General features: G+C 49.5%; 2 protein-coding genes across 4 annotated transcripts in view; both read right to left on the bottom strand.

Annotated features, from left to right (window-relative positions):
* The window catches only part of LOC105897240 (protein Ycf2-like), a 4,864-nt gene extending 3,619 nt beyond the window's left edge, over positions 1–1,245 (bottom strand). For 2 of the 3 annotated variants that reach the window (XR_004165571.2, XM_042710264.1), the window contains exon 1: positions 1–1,245. This exon is cut by the window's left edge and continues 728 nt beyond it. Coding sequence is in view for 2 of the 3 variants with exons in the window: in XM_042710264.1 (XP_042566198.1) it covers positions 1–1,223 (1,223 nt within the window). In the remaining variant the exon portion in view is untranslated. The other variant, XM_031584033.2, reaches the window with a different exon arrangement.
* Positions 1,246–1,384: 139 nt separating this feature from the next.
* jcad (junctional cadherin 5 associated) overlaps positions 1,385–17,500 on the bottom strand; it is a 20,466-nt gene continuing 4,350 nt past the window's right edge. The window contains exons 2-4 of the mRNA XM_042710336.1: positions 5,666–6,038; positions 1,601–3,315; positions 1,385–1,551 (exon numbers count right to left, since the gene is read on the bottom strand). Of these exons, the coding sequence (XP_042566270.1) occupies positions 1,385–1,551; positions 1,601–3,315; positions 5,666–5,892 (2,109 nt within the window). The 5' untranslated portion in view covers positions 5,893–6,038. The remainder of the gene's footprint in view (positions 1,552–1,600; positions 3,316–5,665; positions 6,039–17,500) is intronic.

The following is a 17,500-nucleotide window of genomic DNA, read 5'->3' as shown; positions in this document are numbered from 1 at the left end:
CTGGCTGCTGTCTCTCCTGTGACACCCGTCTCTTCCTGTCTTATTGCCATGGATTCTTCTGGTTCTGTTGTCTCTTCTGCTGTCACTGATTCTGTTGTCTCTTCTGCTGTCACTGGTTCTGTTGTCTCTTCTGCTGTCACTGTTTCTGTTGTCTCTTCTGCTGTCACTGATTCTCCTTCAGTTATCTCCCATTTCTCTGTTGTTACTCCCTCTCTGACATTCGGCTCTCCTTCCTCTGTTGTTTCTCTTGGGACTGCTGTCTCTCCTACAGCTGCTGTTTTTTCTTCCTCCTCCACTTCTCCTTGTGTCTCTCCTTTCTCTTCTTCCCCGTCTTCCTCTCTCTCATCTGCTTCCTCTTCTTTCTCTGTGCCATCTGGCTTCTCTGCATTGGCTAACACCAGGTCCTCTTCTTGTTCTCCTTCATCCTGATTGGTCGACACCAGTTCAGCCACTTGCAACACCTCATTCTGATTGGCCGATGGTGGGTCATCCGACGTCTCCTCCTTGCTCTGACCCATCAACACCAGGGAATCGGCTGGCACGCAAATGCCCAGTATCCTGGCGGCACGCTCCTCGATGGACTCGTTCTGTGGTATGCCACTGGCGCTCTGCACCTGGTACAGTGGACTCAGGTCCTCGCTGGGCGGCCGCTTCTTCACCCTGCTCAGCAGGGCCTCCAGGACCTCGTCCTCCTCGTCGTGGCCGTTGGGAGAGAAGGCGATTGGGCCCTCTGTCAGGAAGGCCGATCCCTCTGAGCTGAAGCGGAACCGCTGGCGCCTCGCTGTTATGGTGGCGTGCGTTCTCTCAAAGTTAGGAGCGTCCCTTGCCTCAGGGTTTGGCACCTCCGAGGCCCAGGGTGGATCTTGGGAGAGGGGCTTGTCTGACTGCCGTTCTCTGGCAGGCTGAGTGTCTGCAGTCAGTGTGAGAGATGAAAAGGACTCCTCTGGCGCCCCCTTTTGGGGGTGAGGGGTGTAGACTGTAAGCCCTACATCCCTCAGCAGGGACTCTTGAGGAACGGGGATGTCCTGCCTCTCCACTATGCTGGGGCTACTGAGAGGCTGCTCCAGGATTCCTGAGTTCTCCTGCCTATCATTGAGCTCCTCCCTCTGTAGCCTGTCCGCTGAAGCCTGGCCTTCTGACCAGCAGGGGGAGCTCCTCGTTCGCCTGTAAATAGGCACCAACTCTGAGAGGCCCCAGTCGTCAATGACGGGGCTAATGTCCATTTTGTCCACCTCCTCTTTGAGCTCTGATGTTTCTGTGGGCACAGTGCCACTGGTGTGGTTCGCTTCCAGATTGTTCTGACAAGCTGCTGTGGGGTCCAGCACTATCTGACTCTCTTTGTTGAAGGACTCAAGCTCCTCGATGGCGTCCCAAGGGCGCCGCCCTACAGGCTTGAGCAGGAACTGCCCGAAGACCTCCTGACCTCCTGCTGGGGCCGGCTGGGGCTGGGGCTGGGGCTGGCTGCGACGGGGCAAGGGCTGGGGTGCTGGGGGTGTTGTCGGTGGGGACCGTAGCCGAGAGGGACTGGGCTGGCCGGGCTGGTTGGGCTGACTGGTACGGGAGAATGCGCTGGTGCTTGAGGGACTGATGCTCCTCTGACCTTTCATAGGGAGGCTGTAGGGGGTACAGCAGTCCGTCCCCACACCGCTGTCGGTGGTGCTGTCCGAGGAAGGCGCATCGGGAGCCGTCTGAGACGGAGGAGGGACTCTGGGGATCTCGGGCGAGCCGGTCTGGGTCTGCTGGTTCCGGTACTGGTCTCCAGGCCAGGAGCCCGAGCAGCGGGCCTGGAGAGACCAAGCGTCCACCAGCTCCCTCCTCAGAGGGGCGCGGCGGGACATCATGGAGGCCAGGGGGCTGCCGGGAGCGGGCTGGGGCTCTGGGATGGTGGCCGACAGGCTACTGGCGTTGCTTTGGTTACTAGGCTGTGTCACCATGGACATCACAGTCGGGCTGGGCGCTTTGTTGTTGTTGTTCTGATCTGGGTCGTTCCTGGAGACCTGTGGGGCGATTGGAACAGACACCAGACAGAACATAGTCTCTTTCTGCCTCCGGCGGGCGGGCTTCTTGCTGTCCATCTCTGGCTCAAACTTCTTCACCTGGGTGATGGTCTCAGAGAAGCCCTGGTCTGAACTGGAGCTCTGGCGAGAGCTCACCGGCTGCCGCTTACTGGAGGGGTCGGAGGTCGGGTCAGTTGGGTTGCGGTTCAAGTCGCTGGGGTTGCGGTTAAGATCCGGGGCAGAACTGAGGTTGTCGGGGTAACTGGGCCACTGAGCGTGGCAGGCTGTGGTGATGTCGGTGCTGTCCATAGACTCCTGCGGGGACAGGAAGGCGCTGTCGTCAGGCGACTGCGCTGACACGGTGATGCCTGGGATCTCATTCTGGATGTTGCGGATCTTGTCGGCGTCTGTGAGCAGCCCACTGGAAATGTGCCGCACACGCGGGTCGTCGAATGGGATGTACTGGACCACACCTCGCCCGTCATCCGAATATACCGGAAACACCGCTCGGCACGGAGCGCTCCTCCGCCCGTCGACATGGTGATCGGGCCAGGAAGTTCCAGCCTGTCGTGCGTACCACTGCACCCCCTCCGACAAAGGCAAGCCCTGCTGGTACGGATCATTCCGGTACATGTACCCCGCCAGCAGCTCCCGGTACCCGTGACCCCCTCCCATGATGGGCTGCCTGCGGTAGGAAGGCGGGGGCATATAGCCTGGGGGCTCCGAGGGGCAGTACTCCTGCCGGGATGGTGGTCTGGACATGGGGCCCTCGCCACTGGCTCGGGTCTGCTGGTGAACCTCGTAAGAGGGAGGTCGGGGGGGGCGGCTCTGCCTAGCGCGAGCCTGTGGGATGGGGTTAACCATCCAGGCGCCTCCGTCATGAAGATGGAGGCTCGAGGGCGCTGCGCTCAGGCAGGATCGGCCTCCCGGGGGCGGCCCCGTGGGGAGCGCCATGCGGGGCAGCGACTGGGACTTGGCTTTGGTCCTGGGTGGCACTGCCCCCTCTGCCGTCCGAGGCCGCCGCGGCTGTTCCTGCTGCAGGTGGTGGTGCTGCTGCTGCTGCTGCTGCTGTGCCCACCGCTCCATGCCCACCTCGCCGTGCTGCCGCCGCTCGGCCGCCAGACGCCACTGCTGCAGTGCCAGCTCTCTCTCCCGGGCGGTCATGGACCGGCCCTCGGCCCGCTGCATGCCCATCGGCACGCGCCCGTCGGCGTAGTCCAGGAGGGCGCTGAAGTCCTGGCCACGGCGCTTCCAGTAGGATATGCCCCGGTCACCACTGTGAGGCTGGACATACACACCACGCTGAGTGTCACAGAACCTGCACACACACACACACACACACACACACACACACACACACACACACAGAAGCAAACAGAAAGACAGTGTGAGTTGAAAGAAATGAGAGTTGAGCAGCAACAACGAAAAAAAAAAAAACCTTTCATGCCTTTTTTTTATAAAGAAAACTACAAGCAGACCATTCCTCACGGGATGTTGACTAACTCCTAACTCATGGACCAGCGATGCACTGTTCATTCTGTCTGTCTGACACATAAAAGGAAACAGATACATGAGGCAACAGACAGGGAAAAAACAATTCATCATGCAGTTCCTCTAAGGACCCTAGAGGGCAGTAAAACGCCAAAAGACGGTGATCGTGACTGATACCACCACTGCTGTGAAATACAGTAGAGGATTTAATGGAGATTTGGTGATCTAAAAAGCATTTGACAGAGCTGAACTGCTGTGTACCTTTATTCCTGGAATGCCTCTGGGACCCAATTATATACAGATTTCAGTCCTGTAGCTGTCATATACACATGTCACATGTACCTCAAAATCTCCTACGGGCTTTGACATTCTCACACAGCCATCACACACACACGCAGCTTACACATGCCGCTCTCACTGACAGACAACATTCACGCAAAACTAGGCCTTTCTCATATTCAATTCAAACTACTGGACAAAAACAGTCACCACTGAGCCAAACCAATAAGTACTAGTCCAAACCACTCACCACTGAGCCAAACCAATAAGTACTAGTCCAAACCACTCAGCACTGAGCCAAACCAATAAGTACTAGTCCAAACCAGTCAGCACCGATCCAAACCAATAAGTACTAGTCCAACCAGTCACCACCGATCCAAACCAGTAAGTACTAGTCCAACCAGTAACCGGTCAGCACCGACCTAAACCACTAATTACTAGTCCAACCAGTAACTGCACTTGACCGCCCAGACTGCCCTTGACCAACAATATAACAAGGAAAAGGTGACCTTCATGTTCAGTAGGTCTGGACAAAATAAGGTCAAATGATCACACACACACACACCTTACAGGCATGGGCTCGAAGAGGTCAAGGAACATTTATTAGTACTGACAAGTGTTTTTCTTGTTTCTTTAACACACACACACACACAGACTGGCACCCAAGGGTGCTCGCACAAACACACACACTAACTCTGAGACACACGTGCATACACTCCCAAAAACATAAACACAGGCACACACACAAACACCAGCCCACAAACACCCATCACATTTTGACAAACACATGCTCACGCACAGACACAGACACACACACACACACACATATGCGCACTTGCTAACAAATAAACAAAAATCCACCCAAACGCTAGCCACATTAGAGTCAAGTCTTCAGAGATAAGCAGATGAAAGGAGTTGGCAGGGGGATCCGGCAGCGCGCGTCTCCATTATGTAACCAGCTCTAAATATAGCAGCATCTCTGGCGTCTCCAGATGCATATTTAACTGGCTCTGGATTATTAACACGGCGCTCTGGCAGGAGGCTGCCACAGCAGCTGCAGATCGATCGCACCCGGAGCTCATGGGAGATGTAGTTCATTAGCACGTCTCCCGGGGGATGTGAGCGTGCTCAGTAGGGTGCTGCGCTCTGTTTACAACAGTCCGGAGGGAGAGAGAGCGAGGGAGAGGGAGAGAAGGGACGGGATGAGCAGAAGAGAGGGAGAACGAGGGAGAAATGTGGTGATGGAGTGATGGAGAGGGGGGGGGTAAAAAGGGAATGAGTGATGGGATAAATGTAAGAAATGAGGATGGGAGGGAAAGAGTGATGTAGAGAAAGACAGAGAGAGAGGAGGGAGGAAAGCAGGTAGTGGGATACACAGGAAGGTAAAGAAGGAAGAGAGAGAGACAGAGTGAGCGAGGGTGAGAGAGAGAAAAAGGGGAAGAGGGAGAAAGGAGGGGGACACAGAGAGTGAGAAAGAGAGGGAGAAAGGGGGAGTGTAGCAGAGAGAGGGGGAGTGTAGCAGAGAGAGGGGGAGTGTAGCAGAGAGAGAGAGAGCAGTGAGATGTGTGTGAGTGGTAGATGTGTGTTGCTGAGCAGAAGTCCTTGACTGATTCCACCTTTACATAACTCTCCTCTCCAAGCTAACCTGGAGCGTTCACACACACACACACACACACACACGACGCACACACACGCGCACACACGCGCACACACACGCACACACCCAAATACACCCACCCTCAGTCATTTTTACAAATGAGACATAGGGATGGAGATAGACAATCTCTTACCCATAAAAAATAACACCCATACCCACACACACACACACACACACACACACACACACACACACACACACACACACACACACACACACACACACACATACACACACTTACCCAGGGTCAGCGAGCACTGATCGCCCATGGGAGTGTACCAGGTCCCTGTGGCTGCTGGAGGTAGAGCCTGACGCCGACGTAAGGCTGCCCAGAGCTGAGCTGCTTCGGCTGGGATAGCCGTACGGCGGGCCCCCCTCCCCTGGAGCTCGCCGAGGAGCCGGGGGAGGACTGTGCTTCCGCGGGAGCTTGTATCCATGCGAGATGAGCAGGTCCTCCACACTATACATGCTGCGTGTGTGTGTGTGTGTGTGTGTGTGTGTGTGTGTGTGTGTGTGTGGAAGTGTGTGTGTTACAGTTGTCCAAGGAGTGTGTGCGTGAGCACTCTATTTGCAGTCGTCAAGATCTGGATGGAGCTGCACAGACGAGGCCATCACTGCACGAGAGAAGGAGAGAGAGAGAGAGAGAGAGAGAGAGAGAGAGAGAGAGAGAGTGGAGAAGGACACAGAAAAGACAGGAGGAGTAAGAGAGGAAAGGACAGAAAAAGAGAGATGACAGAGAGAGAGAGAGAGAGAGAGAGAGAGTGGAGAAGGACACAGAAAAGACAGGAGGAGTAAGAGAGGAAAGGACAGAAAAAGAGACATGACAGAGAGAGAGAGAGAGAGAGAGAGAGAGTGGAGGAAAAGGACACAGAAAAGACAGAAGGAGGAGTAAGAGAGGAAAGGACAGAAAAAGAGAGATGACAGAGAGAGAGAGAGAGAGAGAGAGAGAGAGAGAGAGAAAAGCGTTAGAATAATGGGGTTAGAGCGATTATCCATTGGAATCCCTCTCACACAAGTCACTCAGACAGAGGAAGATCTTCCCAGAAAAATGATTCCCAATGCCTGTCTCATCTCCTCTCCTCTCCCACATCCCTCTCTCACTCATGACTTTTGTCCCTCTTCCTTTCCTCCCATCTTTCTTTCTCTTTTCTTATTCTTCCCTTCCTCTCTCCACTCTCTCTATCATACACTTCTATGTGTCCTCTTTGGTCCTGTTCTCCATCTCTCCATGATGTCATGTCTCTTTGGTGTATTTAAACCCCCTGATATGCACACACACACACATACTTTCACAGGGACACACACATACGCACACACACACACACACACACCTTCACAGGGACACACACATATGCACGCACACATACCTTCACAGGGACACACACATATGCACACACACACACACACTTTCACAGGGACACACACATATGCACATACATACACTAAACTATGAAAGAAATGTCACGCAATCCAGAGTTCTTACTTGCACCAGGTCTCTGTCATGAGTATGGGAAGTACGAGAAAAAGTGTCTCTGAAAGTGAATGTGTTTGTTTGTTTGTTTGTTTGTTTGTTTGTGTGTGTGCGCATGTGCATGCTTTTGCATGTGCGTGTATAAATGACAGCTGGATTAAGACTTAGTGAAACCAACATGACTGAGCACAACTGCGTGGACACACACTAACACACACACACACACACACATCACGGAGTAACATCCAAACATCCTAATCTGGGCAGAGGGAATAATCCCACAGCAGCATATGCACACAGGGATGGAAGCGTAAACAGAGGCAGGACAGAGAGAGAGGGACAGAGAGAGGGAGAAAAAGAGAGAGAAAGAGAGAGAGATAGAGAGAAAGAGAGAGAGGGAGAGAAAGAGAGAGAGGGAGAGAAAGAGAGAGAAAGAGGGAGAAAAGGAGATTGGGTAAAGATAACGCAGAGATGCAGCTTGAGCCCTGTTTACTAAGAAGGCTGATACCAAACAAACCAAAGATTAAACATATCTAGACCAATAAAATCTCTTCTTGGGCTTTCTATGAACGATAAGAGAAAGCACACAGCTTTCTATCATAACAAACAATTCTATTCCAAAGACATTCATCTCATCTCAAAGCGGGCCTGTATGGCAGTGATGCATAGAGAAGACAATGGCATGAACCTCTGCTGGCAGCACTTAGTGAAGCATGCCAGGAGTGCACAAAGAGCCCGTCTCTGCATGCAGAACTGAAATAGAGCGCTATCTTCTATTATTAAATACCTTAAAATGGGCCATAAATGTCTCAAAAGGGATCAAGTTGCGTGAACCCCAGCTCTTTTTTTGCCGAAACGTCTCTGTCCCAGAGCTTCGCTTAAAGAGTCCCTTTAGTCCACTTTCTTTGCGTGTGTGATGTGCCTCAACAGGCCTCAGGGGAAACTCAGCAGTTCACAAAAACTGACATCCTAGCGCTCTAAATAGTTAATGCGATATCTTACCCTTACCCTTACCCAAGTCCAAACCTAACAACGGCAACTTATTCAAAAATAAAAACATGGCCGATTGAGAAATTAGCTCTTATAGATGGGTGGGCATGGGTATGTGTATGTATGTCTATGTTTACAGTAAGCGGAGGCAGGCAACCCCCTACCAAACTGATTGACCGAGGCCAAAAACACAGGTCCACAATATGGACTCCTCATCCGGGCCACTCAACTTGTGTTGCCTCAGCATTTCACCATCGCCTGTCGTGGGTCTGCATCCCAGTGTAAACATGCCCTCGGATTCAAATGTATATAATATTGCAATAATTCTGCCATGAAATGCAATACACAGAAAGTCACAGAAAAAAAAAAAACGATACTGAATAATGATAAAAGTACTGACAGAAGAAAAACTCCATGCACCATGCAGTTTTAAGCCAGTCTGCAACACTGAGGTAACTTCATCCACTTTGGGGGACGCACACCGATAAAAGATCCTCCCTCTTTTTTCACCCAATCCAGTTTTGTCCTCAAAGCAGCCAACAGGGAACAGATGGTCAAGTCAGAGGTGATAATGTAATGGATCACACTCAGACAGCTATAGAATCCTACTTATTCCACAGGCAATGCACACTACAGCCACACATACAAAACCCTTATTAGAACATAACCACACTACTAAGTATACTTAAATATACTGAGGGTCAATGGGCAACAACACATTAACACCAGTATTGATAATAACAAAAACAGGATTAGGAGAATATGAAGAGTTGCCAAAATAAGAAAATACTACTCATATTCCAAAATGGGCCATATTGCCCAGACCTACAGTCTACAGTTTGTCACACCATTAAGCAGATGCCAGGAAAGATGGTTCCCAAAAATAGGAGACGTCTTCTCCTCTCCCCAGAGCTCGTTGCAACCAAGCTGTAAGGAGAGGCCTGTGCGTCTCTAGGGGCCTGCGGAAGAAAGCTCCGTCCTTACAGCCCAACGTGCCGCCTGGCTCCCCAGCCTGAGGGACGGCTGCTGAGGCAGCTCACTCCCCCTGGAGCTCAACACTGGTTATTATTTTCATCACTCTGACCAGCATTAGTATCTGGTCTGCTTGTGTCAATGAGAGAGTAAAAAAAAGGGGGGAATAGACAAAGGAATATTTATGTTACTGTAGCATCTCATATGATGGAGTGATCCTGACACCTGATGCTCGCAGTCTGGCATTATGTATTTGTCTCTGTGTGAGAGAGAGATCATATATTGTATAACAAAACAGACCTGGCACCTGATTGCAGAAGTTATTTACTGATCACGATGATCACGATGATCAATAGACCAGTACATCGTCTGGCATCTCTGTATGTCTGTCTCTGTCACAGACAGAAGAAGGGAGAGATGACATATAGGTCACTGTATTGTCTCATTAAGAGTGGTGAGGCAAACCCCATGTTTGGAGACATCATGTACACACCCACGTACAGTCCTCTTCTTCAGAGCCACTGCACAGACACCGGCACAGACACAGACAAGGAGAGACATACACACACACACACACACACACACACACACACACACACACACACAGACACACACACACACACACACAGACACACACACACGAACACAGACACATTCAGAATAGAGGGGAACCAGCTTTGGAACCTGCTGAGAGTGTCTATGTGTGTGTGTGTGTGTGTGTGTGTGTGTGTGTGTGTGTGTCTGTGTGTGTGTGTGTGTGTGTGTGCATAATACGATTATGTTTTTCATTTAAAGCTCTAAACCTGTTAGTGCTGGTGGCTTGACTCCTGGCCCAGACTTCCTGATACTCTGGCTTGTGTGTCAGTCACTCAGTCACACACACACACACACACATACACTTCTCTCAGTTACTCTCTGTATGTGTGTTTGTGTTTCAGAACATAATCTTTCACATTAGGTTGTATGTTTTGTCCTCACATTCAAAAGTGTACACACACACACACACACACACACACACACACACACACACACACACACACACACACACACACACACACACCTTAACCCATATGGTTTTGCCATTTCACACGCACCCCACATGTAGATCTGACCAGAGGAAGGAAAGGAGATCAGTGGGCCTTATCGTCACCGCCACACACTTTCTGTCACACACAACTTCTTTCCCCAGAGACACACACACACACACACACACACACACACACACACACACACACACACACACACACACACACACGTACGTTCACCTGCTGTGTAACCAGCGTGAACAGCACTAACCCTCTTATGTAATTAAGTTCTCATACAGATTTCATAGACCCGCTATTAAAACCCTGACACTACAACAGTCCACACACACTTGGCTGAATACACATCTATTCAAACACACACTAACTCTAACTCTCTCTTGTACGTATGCCTGATAGAACTGACACCACATTGTCAAGATTCAGACGACTGGAACTATAACTGTATCAGGCAGAACCACGACTTCAAAAATCTCTCTCTCCGTCTTTGAAAATTCTCTTTCCCTCCCGAACTCATTCTCCCTCGTTTTTTTCCTCCCACTGTAAACCCCAGCAGTTACTTCATCTTCATTTCAACAATGTGTTTCACTGGCATTACTGTTATGCATATATCTGGTTACAGAAATACCAAACTAACCACGACCCTAATAAGACAGTCACAAAGAGCCTTTGCTATTGTTAAGAGCTAATGACAGAGTAACAAGCCTGATCTTGAACAAAACAGGCAGATGTGGCCTTTAACGGAAGTTGAAAAGGAGCCTATCTCGATGCTAATCTCGATGCTAATCGTGCTACACATCTCGTGCTTCCCGTCTCGCTGGGAAAATGAGAGCGCTCTCAAACCAAGGGCCACGTAGCGCACCCCAACACACACTTCTGCAGTCAGCCCACAACACACTTCTGCAGTCAGCCCAACACACACTTCTGCAGTCAGCCTCCCTCTCTGTCTACTCTCCGTTCACTCCTGATCTCAATACAGAGCCACGTCTGCAACTCAGTCCTGTTACCTCACCGATCACACTTTCTATGCTCACATACACTTTCCTAATTAGACAGATGACAAACGCAAGACCATTAAGAAAAAGGAGGCAAAATATGTACTTTTTGACAAAATTGAGAAATAAATAATAAGGAACTGCAACAACCTTTTGACCCAAAACGGGTCAATTAAGTGAACTATCTAAGCTGGAGTTAATTCTGCACCCACTGCATTGTGCATTGTTGCTGAGCGTGTTTTGGTCGGCTGTGGAGATGTACATAGAGAGCCATGTGTGAGATAAGCTTTGGAGCTCAGTTCTCCTACACACTGTGGCTGCATACCTGTGTGCTGGTTTACACACTCCACCCTGTCCCCAAAAACAGAGAGACAGAACAAAGGTAGAGTTTTAAATCATTTGGGGTGCTCCCTATTTTCTGAGAATAGTCTTGGAAATGCAACTAGTCCACAGCAGCCTACGCTTTGGATAGGCTTGCCTGTGTCTGAACACCATGGATACACCGTGCGGATGGACCCAGTCTGTGCTTAATTAACGTGCTCCACTTTTAGATGTGTCAGCATGGGTGTGATAGGACGGCCATGATGTAATGTCTGTTTTGGGTCAAAAGGTTGTTGCAGTTCCCATTTATTTATTTCTCAATTTGGTCAAAAAGTGTCTCCTTTTTCTCAATGGTCTGTGTTTGATTCTTATTCGAAAGATTTAGTTACAGCTCAGTTGGATCTAATTTTGTCCTCAGGCAAATCAGACACAGTGTCAGTTCACACAGGACAGACATGCTATTGAACCTATTGTCAAACCTCTAACCTGCTACACGCGAGTAGCCTATATATATATATAGGACAAAAGAGGACGTCTATTTTTACGTCTCTGAATTCAATTCAGCTCAATACTCTTTTATTGATTGGATTTCCAATAATGGTGAACTTGAAACATAAATGTCGCCCTGTCTTTCTCGCTAAGGATCTTCATTTGATCAACACTAATTCGATAGTTGCTCTGTAAATACTACTGTGCATCGCAATAATCAACCACGGACTCAGTAAAACATAAACATTACCCTTTCACTCTCCCCGTCTGTCTTTCTCTTCATGTCTGTCCCTCTTTATTTCTCTGTATGTCTCTACTAGTCTTTCTCTCTCTACCCTTGTGTGTGTGTGTGTGTGTGTGCGTGCGTGCGTGCGTGCGTGCGTGTGTCTGTGTATTCATGTCTGTCTCTCTATTTTTGCTAATGAGTCCATCAGCCTTTTATACATACCTGTGCATGTGTATGTATTTGTCTCTGTCTGTCTCCGAGTCTGTGTATGTATCTTTCTGTGGATGCGTGCATGTGTGTGTGTATGTATCTTTCTGTGAACACGTGCATGTGTTTGTGAATCTGTGTACGCGTGCATGTGTGTGTGTATGTATCTTTCTGTGGACGCGTGCATGTGTGTGTGAATGTATCTGTGTACGCGTGCATGTGTGTGTCTGTGTCCGACTGTCACTGTATTTCTGTGTGTATCTTATCAGTCTTTTTCTGTGTCTGTCTCTCTGTGTATGTGTGTGTGTGTGTGTGTGTGTGTGTGTGTGAGGGACGCCCTGCTGACTCATAGCCCCCTGATCCAGCAGGTTGCCTGCCTGCTGACTCACGGCCACCAGGGCCACCGACCCTGGGCCTGGGCTTTGTCAACCAAAAAGCTGTGTGTGTGTGTGTGTGTGTGTGTGTGTGTGTGTGTGTGTGTGTGCGTGTGTGTGTGTGAGAGAGAGAGAGAGAGAGAGAGAGAAAGAGAGAGGGAGTAAGGAGAGATAATGTGGGAGAGAGACACAGAGATAGGGAAAGAGAGAAAGCAAAGGAGAGTGAGAGAAAAGAGTGTGCGTGTGTCTGTGTGTGAGAGAGAGAGTAAGGAGAGAGAGAGAAAGGAGAGAGAGAGAGAGAGAGTAAGGAGAGAGAGAGAAAGAGAGAGAGAGGGACAGCTGGGTGGACATGGAGGGCAGCGTGGGAAGATGAAGGGAAAGATGAAGAGAGGGTGAGAGACAGACAGACAGACAGACAGTGAGAAAGAGAGAGAGAGAAGGAAAGAGAGTGTAAAAGAGATGCAAAGAGACACAAAGAAAGATGGAAGGGGGTGGAGAGGGAACACTCCAGTGACCACAGCGGAAGATATTTGTGAGCATCAAAACAAACATGTCCAGCAGGAACAATAACACCCCACACCCCTTACCAAACACACACACACACACACACACACACACACACACACACACACACACACACACACACACACACACATAAACGCACAAACTGCTCCAGTACTTCAAATGCCAGTGCATCTTCAAGGTCAAAGGTTGGATGTTAACATTCAGTGTATATCCTAACACACACGCGCACACACGCACACACACACACACACACACACACACACACACACACACACACACAGAGTTAGACTCACACACGTGGCTGTGTGTCTTGGTCTGAAAAGGTTAGTCCCTTTACAACACACAGCATTACCCAGTGAAACACAGCTGAGCTGATCCACTACCTCTTACCCAACAGGATTACAGTGTGCTTGCGTGTGTGTGTGTGTGTGTGTGTGTGTGTGTGTGTGTGTGTGTGTGTGTGCGTGTGTGTACATGACAGAGTTGTTTGTTGTTCATGTCTTTGTGGGTCTGCACTGTGTGAGAGAGAGAGCAACTTGTTTTTTGTGCATGTCTTACGGACCTGCATTTGAATATGTGTGAGTGCATGTGCTTGAGTGCAAGTATATGTGCATGTGTTGTGTGCGAGTCAGTCATACTGTGTGTGTGTGTGTGTGTGTGTGTGTGTGTGTGTGTGTGTGTGTGTGTGCGCGTGTGTGTTTCTGTGCTGCTCGAGTGAGTAATTTATCAGCTATCCTCCCATCCTTCTGTTTTGTTTCAAAGTGCCCATGGCAACAAGCGGCGTTTTCCTGTCCTGAAAAGCGGGCTTCGGAACAATGGAGCCGAGAATGATATCAGCCTGGCAGCCAAGGAAAGTTTACACTCTCTAATAACTAAAGGACTGCACCGGCAGGAAGTGTGTGTGTGTGTGTGTGTTGTTTTCCTTTGAGATGGCGTAACACATTTCAGACCGCAGTTATAATGTATAACAGGCACGGTTACACACACTTGAACGTGCACACGTGTGCATTTAAGCGTGTACACACTCATACACACACCCACATACACACATGCGAGCCAGGTGACTTGGACTATTTCTACTGTGTTTCTGTAGTTCAAATATGCTAACACCACACACACACAGTGATATGTGTGTGTGTGTGTGTGTGTGTGTGAAGGACTACATCCACCGAAGGAAAACTGCCTCAGCACAAAGTCCTGCTTAACAGCTCACTTACTAGATAGATAGATAGGTAGATAGATAGATAGATAGATAGATAGATAGATAGATAGATAGATAGATAGATAGATAGATAGATAGATAGATAGATAGATAGATGGATACTTTATTAATCCCGAGGGAAATTTAGGACCAATATTAGACACCAATGACCATTTGGTTGTTTGTCTTGCAGTTTTGGCACATAGGAACTCATTGTAAAGTGCCCTCCCCCCCCCCCCCATCCCAAACCAAATCCGCCCACCCCTTCTTGGCCAAGGCCACATGGAGAAATTCCTTGACGTCATTTTCAATGTTGCTCACATAGGAGTGCACACACACTGCTCTCCAACACAAGCACATGGCCACAGTTACACAGAAAAACAAAGAAGACGAAAGAAAAAAAGAGAAGAAAATTGAAGAAAATGGAGGGATGTTTTTCGGGCGAGGAGCTTCGAGCGTGTGCGGGGGTGAGGAGAGAGGCCGACTGAGGTCTGTGAATAGACTGAGATTGAGGTCTGGGGCACTGACGTATTCAGTCAGTCAGCCTTTCTCAACAGCACCTTTGCAAAGTCAAATAAAGAAAATCTATAGATAGTGTTACGTCTGTCAAGGGTCAAAATAATGAATAAGCAGTGTTAAACACATTTAAAAATAAGAACAAGGCAGACAGAATCAAAGTTCATAGAACCTTCTCTGTGCTGAGTCTTCTTAACAGTTCAGGAGTTCTTCTTGAGAACTGCTTCACAGCTGTTTGCGAATGGAATTCTTTCACCAACCCATAAGAGAAGGTTCCTAATATAACTATTTCAGTGAGGACAAATGAACACTACAGTCTCTGAGAGTGTGAGGTGGGCAAAAGTGATTAGATGAGGCAGCAAGGCTGAAGTGATGAGGTACCGAGGTGATATAGTTAAGGGGCATCACAGGTGAGAGATGACACAGCAGAACCAAAAAGCGTAACAGAACATGATGCATGCTCCACAGCCAATCACCACCGAGGGCTATTGCCCCGGCTGCCCAGCGGGCATCTGGGTAATTAGGACCCATCAAGCCGGTTTGGGCTGGCCGAGGATGACAGTGACCGACTGCATCAGGCAGACCGGTCCTGATCAAAGACAGAACACGCACTAGGCTAGCATTTGGCTAAAACCCCTGCGCGCACACACGCTCTCACACGCTCTCACACACTCGTGCGAGCCATGGAAATGATTTTCAGTCCTGCACACACAGCCCACCTGACAGCTGACAGACTGACAGGACAAATCACTGCGCTGAAAACACGCCTGTGACAAAATCAACACAAGTGATGTCTGCTGTCTCAAAAACAAGATATTCTCTACTTCGCCCGTAAGCCCACATAAAAAAGGCTGACTGAAACCTATACTGTGCATCAGTAGTAGGTTTACGATGCCAAACAAGGTAGTCTAAGTTGTTAGTCTGTTATTAAACCTGGGCATAAACCAGGGCACAGCTCTGGCTGTGGGCCATAGGGTTAGGATATGATCTGAGCTTCACTGACAGCTCACTGAAACCCTGCAATTCACCTGATCACGGCAACTCCCGTCGAGTTCATGCATTCATCCATAATTGAAGCCTGAGGAAATACAACAAAGCTGCTCAGTGGCTAGCACAGGCTGGAGCAGAGGGGCCGCTGCAGCCTGGACGAAGGACAGTTCGAGGAGGCAATCAGGTCACGTTGTACAGATGGAGGAAGGGAGCTGTTGCAGAACTCGGAGAAGACCTGTGGAGAACGTTTTTCCTGGCTTAACTTAGAACATACACCTGTGCCACTGCAGGAGCACCTGCTCACGGTTCTCTTCCCCTTCTCTCTCTCTCTCTCTCTCTCCCTCTCTCCCTCTTTCTCTCGCTCCATGGCTTCAGAGTGTCCTGCCCTGAAGCACAGGCTCACCCATGCTCTTATACACACACACTGCAACTCTCACACTCTCTTAACACTTCAAAACACACACATCACTCTTGCGTCAACTGCACTCTGCCCACCTCATGTTGTGTATGGCTGTGTGACTCCAGTGGGCCCCCTCACCCTAGGAGTCATGGCAACCAGAGAGGCAGGGGAGAGTCAACAGAGAGGAAGGTGGAGGAGATGAGGAGAGATAAGTGGGGATGGACGGACAGGAAAAGAGAGAGAAAAACAGATGAATAAAGAGGAGAGGAAAGACTAAGAGAGGAGAGGCAGAGGAGAGGAGGGTCAACAGAAAAAAGGAGAGGAGAAGAAAGTGGAGAGGATGATAAGAGATAAAAGTGGAAGACAGTGCAGAAGAGAAGAATGGATGAAAAGAGATTTGAGAAGAGAAGAGAAGAAAAGTTAGTATCAGTCATCAGATGAAAGAGGAAGGTAATTGGTTTGATGCAGACAGCGCAGGAGTTTGAGCACAGGACGAGAAAGAAGAACGGAGAAGAATAAAAGATGAGAATCACGGAGAGGAGCGATGAGCCGAGAGGTCATGACATGAAACCAGGAAAGCGGAGAGCAAAGGAGAAAATGGGGGGAGAGGAGGAGAGGACACGAAAGGAGGTGAAAGTACAGGACACAGGATTAGAGCCATGGCCCGACACAAAAAGAGGACCTGAGAGAAGTGGACAGAAGGAGAAGAGCTGAGAGGAGAGGACAGAAAGAGAGAGGAGCTGAGGAGGAAGAGGAGAGGAGCTGAGAGGAGTGGACAGAAAGAGAGAGGAGCTGAGAGGAGGGGACAGAAAGAGAGGAGCTGAGAGGAGTGGACAGAAAGAGAGGAGCTGAGAGGAGTGGACAGAAAGAGAGGAGCTGAGGAGGAAGAGGAGAGGAGCTGAGAGGAGCAGAGAGGAGTGGACAGAAAGAGAGGAGCTGAGAGGAGGGGACAGAAAGAGAGAGGAGCTGAGAGGAGGGGACAGAAAGAGAGAGGAGCTGAGAGAAGTGGACAGAAAGAGAGGAGCTGAGGAGGAAGAGGAGAGGAGCTGAGGAGGAAGAGGAGAGGAGCTGAGAGGAGAGGACAGAAAGAGAGGAGCTGAGAGGAGGGGACAGAAAGAGAGGAGCTGAGGAGGAAGAGGAGAGGAGCTGAGAGGAGCTGAGAGGAGGGGACAGAAAGAGAGAGGATGATACCAATGGAATATGGGATGTGGAGAGTAGATCAAGAGGGGGCAATGTGAGGGCAGGGGAGAGATGCATCTGTCCATGCAGTCATGACCGCGGAATATGGAGCAGTGTTGTGCTGTAACTAGGGTCTAGGGTCACTTCAGTCCTCCCACAGCATCCCTCTCTCGTTAC

Source organism: Clupea harengus, chromosome 17 (genome assembly GCF_900700415.2).
Source record: "Clupea harengus chromosome 17, Ch_v2.0.2, whole genome shotgun sequence".
In the NCBI taxonomy this organism is placed as follows: domain Eukaryota; kingdom Metazoa; phylum Chordata; class Actinopteri; order Clupeiformes; family Clupeidae; genus Clupea; species Clupea harengus.
Note: the sequence above shows the minus strand (reverse complement) of the source record. Positions and strands in the feature narration are given on the sequence as shown.